Source organism: Channa argus, chromosome 14 (genome assembly GCF_033026475.1).
Source record: "Channa argus isolate prfri chromosome 14, Channa argus male v1.0, whole genome shotgun sequence".
NCBI classification, from domain to species: Eukaryota; Metazoa; Chordata; class Actinopteri; order Anabantiformes; family Channidae; genus Channa; species Channa argus.
In genome coordinates, this window is record NC_090210.1 from 10,095,097 (window position 1) to 10,108,694 (window position 13,598).

Here is a 13,598-nt window from a genome sequence, read left to right on the forward strand (position 1 = left end):
TGTATAAATGGGTGTGGGGTTGTGTTTTGTGAGATTTTTGGTTTTGGTATTACCCTGCGGTTTTAGAGCTGCCCATCTGTCAGCAGTGTTGTAAATACATCATGCAGCAAATATGGAAAAGACGATCGTCTCCCCACTAATTTGGTGCTTTTTTAATCACATTAAGCAGCATCTCAAAATTTGCTGATAATAAAAATCTATATTAGTTGTAAAATAAAAGAACAGAGAGATGTCTGCTACCCAACATAAAACAACAGGATAAAATACATTATAATACTAAATTACCACTTCTAGAGTAAACATAGTATCTAAAATATACAGTGTGACAGAGATTTGAATCTTGCCTCCTTCCTTCCACATTGACTTAAGGCTTAGTCTGAGTTGGTTGGTTGCAGTTTGCTCAACAATATGCAAAGATGTTTAAAACAGGTTTGACCTACTTTCTCTGCCAACACCGTCTACAGTGCTTATTTTAAAAGATTATATCAAAAGACGAACTGAAATGAAATACATGAGACATGAAACAAGACATGTTTTTCCGCATCATTTCTGATAGCAAGAAATACAAGCAGATGTGTGATCTCCTTTTTATACCTGGCCCACATGGTGTTTTATGTACCAACATTTTACCGCTTTACTATGTAGGTGCTCCTTCATCACCACTCAGTGCACGAGATCAGCTACATTGCCAAGGACACCAGGGACCACCGGGCCTTTGGATATGTCTGCGGAAAGGAGGGCCACCACAAGTTTGTGGCCATCAAGACGGCGCAGTCGGTATGTGCTTTTTGACCTGCCTTTAAGTCTTTTTGGATTATTTCAAATCCAGTATCAAGTCTGGAGTGTACTTTCAAATCAGAACGAGAATCAGAATCAGAAATACTTTATTAATCCCAGAGGGGAAATTGCTTCCGTCCAAGATGCTCCATGCCAGAGTAGGAAATTGGGTATGAGAACATAACATATAAACACAGAAAGACAATAAGATAAAAGGAAACATAATAATAATTTAATATAATGATATATATAATCTAATAATTTTATCAGAGTATCTGATCTCAGAGGGTGGCGTTATAAAGATTAATGTCCTTAGGAAGGAACGACTTCTAGCCAGCATCAGTGTTAATGTGGAATTACTGTACTTGTCACTTCTAATGCTGCTTAAATTGGTTTGTTCAGTATACTTACAACAGGACACACAGAAAGTGTTTTCTATGTGTCAATCTGTTTCAGTAACAAATTTATTTCCAAAAAGGGATTTTTGTTAGCTACAGAACTTGTTTGTGTCTTTTGAACATGCTTCTCCAAAGGCTTCTTTAGTTCTGTATTTTTGGAAAAGACAGTCTATAAAAGCCAAAAGTATGAGTACATTTTTTTCAGTTAATTATTATTCGGTTAATATTTAATCCTTATTCTCCAATTCCTGCTGTGCTGCAGTTGGTGTTTCATTTTTGGCGGATGATGAGTCCAGAACCAGGCAGACATTTATGCTGCTTGATGTTTTAAGATATTTTCCTAAAATGTAAAGAATCTCTCTGACATTTCTCCCTCTTCCACCTCTGCTTATCCATTTCCTTCCTCACTCCTTATATTTTTGCCACATCCTATTCTTCTTCATTATTATTTCACTTCTCCCATCCAGGCGGAGCCTCTCATCATTGACCTGCGCGACCTTTTCACGCTCATCTTTGACATTAAACAGCGTGAAGAGATGGAGAAGAAGGCCCAGAAGGACAAACAGTGTGAGCAGGCAGTCTACCAGGTAGGATGCTCAGAGCCCTTTTTTTTTTTCAGTTTCAAATCCCATTCGGAGGTGAGATCACACACTAACTCAGCCAGAAATCTTAACACTTTCAAGTGTCCTCTGAAATGCATGGTGGACTGGGTTTGTCTGCAACATTGATTTGTATGAATATTTTAATATAATGGAAGTGCTGGTCTGTATGTGTTTTCACTAGAGTGACAGGAAATATATCTGTTGGTGTCTGTGATATGGAAAATCACGCTGTCAGTCTGTGATTCTGCTTGGCTGCAGGAACAACCAGACAAGGATGTATTTCTCTGTTGCCATCCAACGTTCCTCCATTTCTTTTCTAATGAGACTGTTAATTCTCATATTAACTGATGGAAATACAAAACGTGTCCTCTGCATTCTGTCTTAAACCAACACAGACAATCCTGGAGGACGAAGTGGACGATCCAGTTTATCAGGTAGGTCTGTGGGCACACACAGTAAGAACCAAACACTGCTGACTTTAAAGCTTTGTAGCTTCACTGGTGCTGTTTTTACTCTTAAAGCTCGGAACCAAGAAAAGCACAAATGTTCCTTAATTTATCTTCTCCAATCACTGATCTGCTTGAGTTACTGATTCATATTTCACTATTCCAGTAATACACAGTAGACCATCCTAGTGGACAGTTTTGTTCAACCATTCAACTTCCATTTGCCAGTGCAGTGTTGTTTTTAAGTTGACCTTTGTTAATGTTCTGAATTCTTCCAAAGACCCCCCTTCCCCCTTCGACTGGTTGTTACTCCCATCTCTTTTTTGCCTTGTGCATTTATTTGGCTGAACATGATTTTTTACCCGTGTTTGCTCACACTGAATACAGACAACACTAACTCTTAATCTGAATATGTTCAGTGGTACGTCCAACCACCTCCCAGATCACCTGTGTTCTTTGCTCTTGAAGTGTGTTTTACATAAAGTCATTCCATTTGAAGCTTTCGATTATGTTGATGTTGGTTGACAAAACTCCAATCTGCGGCCAGAATCTTGAAAGGAGTAGTTTCACATTTTGGGAGATATGCTTAGGGGCTTTCTTGAAAAGAGTTAGATGAGAGGATTGATACCACTCACAGAGAACAGTTAGCTTAGTTTAGATGCAGACTCCTGCCCAAGCATGAAGTTTGTATTAGCTGGAAATCACTCAGGGAAAGATAGCCTTAAAGATAAAGATGGTTAGGGTTAAACAATTTCAAGTAGGTGGGGTATGAGAAACACATAACTCAAGGCGATATGCCACAGAAACCTTGCAGTAAGTCAAAATTTAATAAAAAGTTGACAACTTGTTGGCAGTCTATGACCTTAATATGAAGTAATGGGCCTCTCGAAACATGGGAAAACATGGGGAACCAGGTACAGTAGCCCCACTCTGTTCACTCTGTTTAGTTGCAGTTGGTAAAAGACACATTAGCAGTTTTCCGCTGTTTCTAAATGCTGGCTACTTTATTGGTCATAGATATAGAGTAGGAATGGTATAAAATCACCTGGTCTAATTCTCAGATAAGGAAGTGAATAAGTACATTTCCCAAAATGTTGAGCTATTTCAGTAATTTGAGATCCATAAAATAAATACTTATATCAACATATTTGAAGCTACACCCATGGATCTCAAGCAAATATTCTGACCTCTGGGTCACCTCACATTGCTGATGTTGAAGGGAGACCTCGAGTTAAGACCTCCACAGTGCCTTGAACTATTGCCTGACCTATTATACTTGTGCTCTTTCCTCTTCCCACCTCACTCTTTTTTTCTTTCTCTCTTCATTTCCCCATTCCCTCTCATTTCCCCTCAATCCCTACTTGACCCTACTCATCCCAACTCCTCTGTGCCTTCATTTATTCTCGTCATGTATCACTTCCTCATTGCATCTCTCCATTCGATATGCCTACTTCTCTCTCTGTCTGTTCTCATCTCATTATTCTCTGCACTTCTATGCCTTGCCCACTATTTCTGTAGTACATAGTGTTTGAGGCTGGACACGAACCCCTCCGTGGCCCCCAGTCAGAGGAGAGCGTTTATCAGGTACAAAGACAAGCATTGCCCTCCTTTTCTTCTCCCTCTTCCCACCCTGTGATAGATGATAATAGTAACATTACTAACATTTTTTAAAGAAGTTACAAAGTGCAGAAAGAGATTGGGTTCGGAGATTCAAAAGGAGATCAAACTAGGATTTTTGTTTTAATGTGGCTGTCTCCTGCAGCTTTTATAATAAAAGCCACTCCATTTGTTTGCTACTGGAACACTTTTGATGTGCAGTAGCAGCAGTAGCGTATTAAAACACCTCTGGTAAGGGGTTAGGGGATTAAACAGTAAACAAAGAGGCTAATGGCAGTGAAACAAAGTGCTAAAAATCACTGCAATAAATACACTTATATCCATTAGTCCATATGTGATTATCTCCACAGACATGGTTTTGTGGATCTTGTGTTTAAAGTCCCACTCAGAAATTGGTGGACTACTAATAAAATCTATTGTTTAGCTGGGTAAATTCAGAATTGTTGTTGCTGAAAAATGCTACTTTATATTTATAGATTTAAAGATGTTCAGGACGAAAAGACAGCAGCTTGTTTAAAATGTATGAGTCCTTCTATAGCATCTGAAACAGCTGCAGCAGAGTCAAGGTCAGTTGTTTAGTCTGGGTAGTTAACCCTATGCATGGGTTTGTTTTATAAATCCAACACTTTAACCTTTTGATTTCAGAACATTTAAAGGACCAGCTAGGGCTCCAGGGACCTGTTGTATGGTTTAATCCACCCCCTACCTCCCCACCCCTTCCCTCCCTTTCTTTCCCTCTGCTCCTTCTGCTCTTTTTTTGCCTCTCTCTATCTTGTGTTCGTCTGAAGATGAAAGATGCAGAGAGAGAGAGAGAAAGATTAATCACTTGCCATGCCATTTGATCTCGGAATGAAACAAGATCAATAGACTTTGGGAAAACGTAGCTGAAAGTTAACCAGTTAAGGGAGCAATCGGAAAGACAGGCAGCGAGGTCAGGAGCAACAGATAGTTTGGGATAATGTAAGAGAAATGCACAAAGATAACCAGAGCTGAGGCCTTTTCATATTGTCAGATGAACCAGTTGAGACATATTGTTGCAAAATGTTCTTTATAGTCACAGAACAAGCACACACCATCTTCAAGCATTGTTTGCAATCAATATTGATTTAAGTAGAACTGATTCCACAGCACAACTGTAGAATTTACATAATTCCATTACTCTGGAGGATACAATTACATCAAAGAAACACACTAAATCTAAATTGATGTAGTACGCTTTTTCTATTTCAACATTTTCGACATGTTTCAGTTATTGTAAAGCTCTTGTTTTAAATGCCCAGCCTGTAAAAAGAAACAGAAGAACGTATTTCTCTGTTACTTATGTTTGAATCGACCTCCAATCCAATGCAGGTCCCAACCAGTCAGCAGAAGGAAGGGATCTATGATGTCCCAAAACGCCATTTCATGACTGTAGGTGTTTTATTTTTTTATCATTTGTTTCTTTATTCTTCTACTTGCAAACCTCTCTTTAAGAACCTCTTGAAGGAAGTGCCATAAGCCCCTTTTGACAGTGTCCATTTGTAATATCTTGCTCAAATCTATTTGGTAGATTTTGGTTGTGTGTAATAGCCTACAGGCTCTAAAACACATTCTAAGTCAACTACAGGAGAGACTGGGGTCTGTGTCTACATCTGCTTTCTGTGATGACGATGATGATGACGATGTTGATGATGATGACGATGAAGCAAACCACATTGGTCATGCCAAGCTTACTTGAAAAGATAAGACTAAATGATTAGTCAGCCAAAGTCAGACATAGTCGCAATTTCACAGAACATTAGAGATGCAGGATTTGTAAGCGAGATCCAGTCCTACTCACATTCTGATGCATGTCATGATGAGATGGTCTCTCTCAGTTGACCAAATGAAAGGGTGGCTGTTCCATCTTCCTTAGAGGATGAGAGGTTTGTAGGTGGGGTGGGTGTTGGTTTGAGCTGCATGCAGTGTAGTCACGGCTACGTACAATCAAGGCCACTGAACACTCACAAAAGCTGTACCTTAATGAAAAGCAATATACAGAATGTTTCTCCAGTGAATGAGTCTGATCAGGGAACAGCACAAAAAGCATTTTTGACTCCTCCACCCCTCCACCCCTTTTCATCAAACTGCAGTTATATTTCATCTCATCCTGGTAGGTTTTATGATTTCTTCACCACCATGCAGTGACCACACTATTACTGTATATCTCCCAAATCGCTTATAAAACTGTTTTTATTCAAGTCTATTCAAGCAAACATTCATCCAAAGAGAATTTTCACACAAATTCTGAAAACAGCCCTAGCAAAGTGCTTCTCTGCTCTCCGCTGTTTGTGTGTGCTTGTTGTTCAGCATATCAAACAGATAAACTGTCCCGGCCCCCTCGCTATCTCGGCCAAACAGCCCATGCCAGTATAAGTAGCAGCGCTTCCATATCTCTAAGTGTTACTGCTTGTCTGTTCATTCAGTTGGAGCTTTTTGAGAGCCTCGAGCTCCCCTGATGTGTGTCAGTGCCTGCAGGGAGAGACCTCTATGTACAATGTTTACCTTTTTCCAAATTCCGACTCATTTTGTGCCCCTCAATGGTTTCTAAGTGCTGTGCAAACTTATTCAAGGAGGACATAGTCGCCCTGTGAGCAGCAACAGTGATTGCTGTGATTCCTCCCTTTTTCTTTCTTTTGTTCGAATGTGTTGCGTTTGTATGTATTTGTTTCTAGCATGCAAATCCTCTGTGTTCTGTGTCTTTCTGTGCTTTTACAGAGACTCATTGTCTGCTTGTGCATGGCCCCAGTAACATTTCATCCAACTTAGCCATTCCATCAACTCTTACGTAGCCACGTCCCCTCTCCTTTAATTAGTTCGATTAGAGTACAGAGGGGGCTAGAGCAGGGGTCACATCTGCCTATAGGGTAAGGTGGCATCATTGTCTTGGTTGGGTGGTTTTTGAAGCTTCTACTTTCATTCATTTAAATGAAATAAACACTCTCGCTTGTAGATTTCTGCTCACAGAGTAGAATCAGCATGATAAAGCGGCCTAGGCTCTCAGGGGGCCCCCCCTCTTCATTGGCAGACTTAAGAATATTTAATCAGAGCCTGTTTTATAGGATTGAATAGCCTTTTACCCACTCAATTATAGCGAGCCATGCAAAATTCATTTTAGATTCATTTTCTGATAATAAAATGAGCGGATAGTTGTTAGTTGCCATCCACAGCACAAACTGCCCATGTGAATAGATTTTCCTCCACACACCTACCCACCCATGCAAGCACCGAAACCCTATTTGGAGATGAGTTCAAGGTTTCATGACTGTGCTAATCTCATTGTTGTGATGTATCACTGGCCTTTGTCTCTTTCTCTTTCTCTCTCTCTCTCTTCCTCCCTTACCCCTTGGTTCGACTCACAGAATATCAACCATTTTGATCTTTTTGGTGACATGTCCACACCTCCCTCTGTGAGTAGTATCACACACAACCAGCTCCTTATTTTTAAGTTTAGTGAATTGATTTTAGCCAGTAAAGTAAAATCATATTATAGTTGTAAAGGTGTTTTTTTAGAGTCAAAAATTGCCTGAAGGTCAGACAGAACTACAGATTGCAGATAAATGTGCAGCACAGTGACTTCTAGGTGACTTTGATAATGATGACATCTGGGCGCGCGTGTGTGTGTGTGTGTGTGTGTGTGTGTGTGTGTTTGTGTGTGTTTGTGTGTGTGTTTGTGTGTGTGTGTTTGTGCATGTGTGCTTTGCCTCCCAGATGCCCCCATCACCTGCCAACACACTGGACCCTAGCAGAAGCAGCCGCCAGCAGCAACATACTCCTGCTGAGATGTATGCCCCCTTCAGCCCCACCTCTGTGCCATCAGGTAGAATCTCAGACTCAAACGCGGCATCTTTTTCACACAACTAAACCTTTATTGGGAACTAAAGATTTATTACGATGGGAATTTTTATTGATTTATACTTTTATCGACATCACATAGTGTTTGGATTATGCATTAAGCCACAAAGATAGTATAAAGCAATGCTTCTTTCATTCTAAGAGTTTTGTATATGCAACATTGTGTTTTCCAAAATACCCATCATCAATTAATTCCAATATTTTCAGAACATTCGCTTACTGTCTGTTCACCAGGAGTGAAAAGTGAATAGGATTTTTAGCTCATGGGCTAAAATCTTTCAGTACCACTGCTGTGGTTTGCTCTTTGTCACAAGAGCACCTCATCTCTCAGCTGAGTGTAAGATACAAAGGTTTATAATGTGCTCCATAATGCACGTTTTTGCAGTTATTTTCAGCATTAAATAGCTGTCTTTGTTAGACAAACACTCTTTGACAACAATACTGAAAATGAATGTGATGAATTTGTAATTACAGGAGACGAAATGTATTCTGTGCTCATAATATTAATCTTCATTTCCTTTTCCCAGTTCAATGTTGTTCTTCTCTCACTTCGTGTTTTTTTTTTTCCAGGTTATATGACCATGGGCCCAGTGCAGGCGGCTCAGTGGGCGCAGCAGCCGTTTACTGCCCAGGCTCAGACTCTTGCCTTCCCTGTGCAAGGGCCTCTCCAGGTGGCTCAAGTGCTCCCCGGTGGTCAGCCGGTCATCTGGAGCCAAGCCAATATTTTTCCTGCCACTCAGCAGCAGTGGGCAGCCATGGCAGCCTACATGCCGGCCCAGACCATGGGTGTGGGTGGCCACGCCATCCCAGCTGCCATGTTACAAGGCCTGGTGCCCATTACCACCATGTGCCCCCAAGCCTGCGATCTATCAGCCCCATCCTCAGCCATCACCAGCCCCCAGCACACGGCCGACCCCACCCTGCTCCAGAGGCAGCTGAGCCTGGGGAAAGAGGGCCTGAGCTTGGACTCAGATGCTGGTGAGGGCCCATCTACATCAGGAGCTGTAGCAGCAGGTGTGGGACCAGGTGTTGCGTCAGCAGCGGGGAGCAGGTGTGGGACCCCAGGCCTCATGAGTGTACCGGATACACTGGCCTGCAGTCAGCTGTTGCCAACTTCAGCTGCTGCAAACCAGGAAGAGGAAGAGAGTTGTAGTGACCTTGATCTCTCTAGGATGACCCTGAGCCCAGGTACTTCAACATCCCCATCCACTGAATCTCGTAAGTTTACCTATTGCAGTGACATTCTGCAAAAATACACCTGACTGCATTAATATCTACACTATTTACAAGAACTACTTGCATGGTAGTAGATTGTTACTTTTGTTTTGTTCTATCATGAAAAAATAAAATAGTTTTGTATGTGTGGCCAGAAATTCTATTGACCTGTGGCAAGACAACAAAAGTTAGAATTTATTAGATAGTACATAGAATATAGATGTACAGGTACGTCAGGTATAATACAAGTGAAACAGAGGGGAAGACATGCAATAAAGGTCATGATCTAAATTTAAATCCACAACTTCTCCGTATAGGTTATGCAAAAATATATTCACAGGACAGATTACCATTCAAGAGTTTCCACATTCTGGAAAATTTACAAATCAAAGTTGAAATACCAGAAAACTATTTTTGTATTTTATGCATATGTTTTTTCATTCTTTAAGGGCATTTTATGTTTCTGGTTTTCTATCTTTGAAGCATCCACTCCAGCCCCCCAGCAGAGCTCCTCAGACTGTCCACCCTCCCAGGCTAGTGACCCGCTTACAGATTACTGCCCCGTTGACCCAGAAGGCAGCTCCAGCAATGCAAGGGAGGAACAATCGGTGAGCCCCATCCCCCTGGGTCACATCCCTGATCGATAAAATTCATGGATTTGATTTAACAACTAACTGACATGGTGCTATAATCTATAACTGTCATATTGATGATCTGTGCTCGACAAGTAATCACACAGAGTAGAATGTCATGTGATAAATATGACCAAATAGAATCAATTTTATCTGTTTTTCAGACAAATATCAAGTAAATTAAGCATGAAAGGGCAATCACGATTTTGTCATCATGATTAGAGCTAAGGTAAAATTGTTTCTCAGAGTAATTATAGTTGTCATTTGGCTAAATGTTGGCTGATGTTTTTCTGGAAAATGTAGAAGGAAAGTCATTCACGCTGAGTTGAATTCAATAAATATGCCACCTCCAAAATAGAAATTTTACAGTTTCTCTCTTTCTTTCTCGCTATCTTTCTGTCAGGGTATTGTTGTTGCAAGGTCGGCCTCTCCGGTGCCCAGTGGAGCTCCTGATCCCCCGCAGGATCAGACCTGTCCACAAGAAGAAGACAGCTAGAGAACAAAACACACCAAGTGGGTATTTTACAATCCCTCTGTTATCGATCAACTCTCTTCATACTGTGGCATTTTGTGTCCTGTCTTCTCTGATCTTTTCATCTGTGATGTCCAACTCTACTCCCTCTCTCATTTTGACATAATCCTTTTTTTTATTTATTTTCTCTTCACTTGCTTTAGATTTGCATTTCTCTCATTTTCCATGTGGATGTGTGGTTTGAAAAGAACCTTGGTTATTTTCCATCTTTTAGTCATATGTCTTGCTGCGTCACCCTTACAAGGACGGCACAATGTTGCCTCCTGGTGGTCAGGGTCGTATCTGCACGATATGGTTTCATGAATACATTGTTTTTCAGGCGATGGAAGCTCTCAAGACCAAGACAGAAGCTCATGAGAAAGAAAATAGAGAGATTATGGACTGTTAACAGCAGCATCTCTCACAGCTGGATCTCACAGACTTGTTCTGCTTTTTTGACCTTTAAAGGATATTTTGGCAGTTCTGTAATAAGCTGGCTATCCTAGGATTTGCTTTCCTCCACCTGCCACATGCTGTACTGTGCTCCTCAGCATGTTAACCAGGCTTTGGCTTTATCATCCAATCAAATAACCTTTCAACCAGGAAGTGACCTTTGACCGAAACCTGCAACAGGAGACAACTCACCCTCCTGTAATGAATTTATATCTATGAGGATATGTTAAAAGGCCATGACGATGTTGATTATTTTTGGGAAACTATCAAAGGGAGCAGCATCCTACTGTATGCAGTTGACCTTCAGTCTGGCAACTGCCACCAGCAAAGACTGTGCACAGCAGATGGATTTGCCAAATGTTCTCATAGTGTTGCTCCACCGATCCATTTGCATGAACAGACTCAATGTGGATTCAGCGTACTGAGCTGTGAGCAAAACTGTTCTCTGCAGCTTCTTTCTGGGTCTGAAACAAATACAAAAATATGATTTTTCCTTTTTCTTATTTTATAAGCTGTGAATTCTTAGTTGATGACACAGAGTCATGGGAGATATTGCAATGACTTTAAGGCATCAATGTTGAAATCTAAATTTGCCAAACATCTATTTTGTAAATAAGAATCTTCCTGGGCCCCCTGTACCTGAGCCTCTGTGCCATAAGCTCTTTGCCTCTTGAATGCCAACTACCTGTGTTTCTCTCAAGCAATGTCCTACCAGCACCTCTATTTTTGACGTCTGGATGTTTGTTTCGCTTTTGCAGGCAGTTCTTCTGTTTTTTCTTTTGGATTTCTGAAAATGTCTCTGTTGCTGTTTGGTTGGTGAGAAATGAACTGTGAATCTGTGTTACATGGTCATTCAAAATATTGTACCAGTTGCATCCATTTTGAACTTGAGGGATGAAAGAAATAAAGAGGTTTCAAACAAAAATCCCTCTACTTCTAAAAGGTCACCAAATTGTCTTTTTTTTTTCAGTAATAGGAGGCAGATTTTTCTGCATCTCTTTGTTTTTAGAATACTCTTAATTTCCAACTGAGGTCATATTGTTTACAATTTGCCTCTAAGAATCAAATCTGTTTAGTTTCTTGAATAAAAGAGCAAAATAAACTGATGCAAAGTGGCTTAAAGGCCACAAAGTCACAGACAATAGAGTGCATTTCTAAGCCTTATCATGTTATTTTAATTTTAGTATTTTTTTTAGTCAAGCCACTGTTCTTTTTGTTAGATCATTGTATACAGCAAACAGGTCATATTGGATATATTGTAGGTCTGCTCCACGAAGCTAAACAGTCAAAAAGAAAGGTACCTTTATATAATACGAACAATAGAAATTTCACTATTAAATGCTAGATTTACAATAACAAACTGTACCCCTGCTTGTGTATTAAAATGAGAAATAGTCCAACATATTTTGTAAATTTTATTTATGGAATTATGAAATGTCATTAAAAAAGGAGAAAATGACTTTTGTACATCTGTAACGTCCCCATACACTGTATCCATGCCACTGTTCAGCCACAAATAAAATATCATGTGATTCCCAATTTTCTGTTTGCTGTTTTTTTCTTAACTTAGTCTTCTTGCTTTTGATCACCGTAATTTTATATTACGAGGCATAAAATGCAAACACCAATATGGCACTGAAATATCTTCCACCACTGCTGTCCATATAAACAAAGTATTATTAGTTGATTATATTGAGAGGTTGTTGGTGTTTTTTATTTATATATTAAGTAAACTACTGCTGAGTCATGAGTTGTGTCATTGTGTAAAATCCAAATCAAACGTTTAAAGGTCACACGGGCACAAGAAGTAATTCTCTTTATCGCAAAGCTTTGTTTCATCATCTCATGAATGTTTTGTCAAGGCTCATCACATAACTGATAATTAAATACCATCCAGAGGTTTACATGTAAGTGGCTGTAGCTCAAGATGTTCAGCAACTCAGAGTCAGCAGTTAAACCCCCAGATCCTCCAGTCCACACGCCAAATTGTCCTTCAGTAAGACACTAAACCCCACATTGCTCCTGTGTCAGTGTCTCTCACTAGTATGTGGCTTTAGGTGCCGACATTCTGACTTTTATACAAAAAGGCCTGTTATTCAATCTTCATTGATTTTTACCATGTGAATATGTAGTTTGGGGCTCTGAAGGCCAGATATTGTATATTCAGCTCCACTAGCACTGAGTTTATATCCAGGTCAGTATTGATTAGTGTGTTCACCCAGAGCACGGAGCAGTGTTTCTCCTTGTTCATAGTCTGTCGTGACACACCACCATGCTTACCGCAGTGACACTGAGGAGTCTTCTTCGGGTTACATTGATTTTGGTGTTTATAAGGTAGGAAAATTATTTGTCTGCTTAGTTTTATTGGATTTTTATTCTTTGGTTAAATGTATTTTTCACTGATTTTAATTAATGTAACTATTTAGGGGTCAAAACCAACCCTATACTTAATACTGCTCAAAGTTTTCTCACTGAAATTCCTATCAAATCAACAACGTTTTCTTCAATTAAGGCCTGTCAGTTTTTCTGTTTCCAACCCTAAAGCAAAACGCTTTTTAGAAACAAAAAATGTTTGAGTTCAGCGTAATAAAAATGTCTGGTATTATGGTGTGATTTTTATTCACATGTCACAGCATATTTGCCATCACAACAGCGAGCAATGAGGAGCCTGGTCTGCGTGAAACTCGATCAGTGGGTGATCGGATTGTAGTTCATCCAGTGGACTGTGTTTTATCTGAGTGGAGTGCATGGTCACGCTGTGACACCTGTCAAAAGAAAAAAGTAAGTATTATGATTACAGACAGGTGATAGTGAGGCTTTAGAGGATGTGCTGGTTTACGTGTTTGAATTTCAGTTCATTTCAATGTAAGAAATGGCTTACAAACAAACTCTACATTTCTTTTTTTTCAGGGCAAACTAACCTTTCTCTCATTTTTATTACTGCACATGCTGTTGCAAATTCAGTAAGCCGCTACAAAATAGGGGTGTAACAAATAATATGAATATGGTGCTTACAGAGGCCCAAGAATACTTCAACATGTAGTTAGGAGGGATCAGGAGTTCAACCACTGACC

The 13,598-nt window shown here is 40.0% G+C and overlaps 1 protein-coding gene across 1 annotated transcript in view; it reads left to right on the forward strand.

The window, feature by feature from the left end:
• LOC137098431 (uncharacterized) overlaps nt 1-13,598 on the forward strand; it is a 48,144-nt gene that overhangs the window by 26,713 nt on the left and 7,833 nt on the right. Inside the window, exons 5-15 of the mRNA XM_067474654.1 lie at nt 646-777; nt 1,643-1,762; nt 2,173-2,211; nt 3,742-3,807; nt 5,191-5,250; nt 7,221-7,268; nt 7,570-7,678; nt 8,284-8,931; nt 9,412-9,536; nt 9,964-10,055; nt 13,158-13,305. Coding sequence (XP_067330755.1) covers nt 646-777; nt 1,643-1,762; nt 2,173-2,211; nt 3,742-3,807; nt 5,191-5,250; nt 7,221-7,268; nt 7,570-7,678; nt 8,284-8,931; nt 9,412-9,536; nt 9,964-10,055; nt 13,158-13,305 — 1,587 coding nt within the window. The remainder of the gene's footprint in view (nt 1-645; nt 778-1,642; nt 1,763-2,172; nt 2,212-3,741; nt 3,808-5,190; nt 5,251-7,220; nt 7,269-7,569; nt 7,679-8,283; nt 8,932-9,411; nt 9,537-9,963; nt 10,056-13,157; nt 13,306-13,598) is intronic.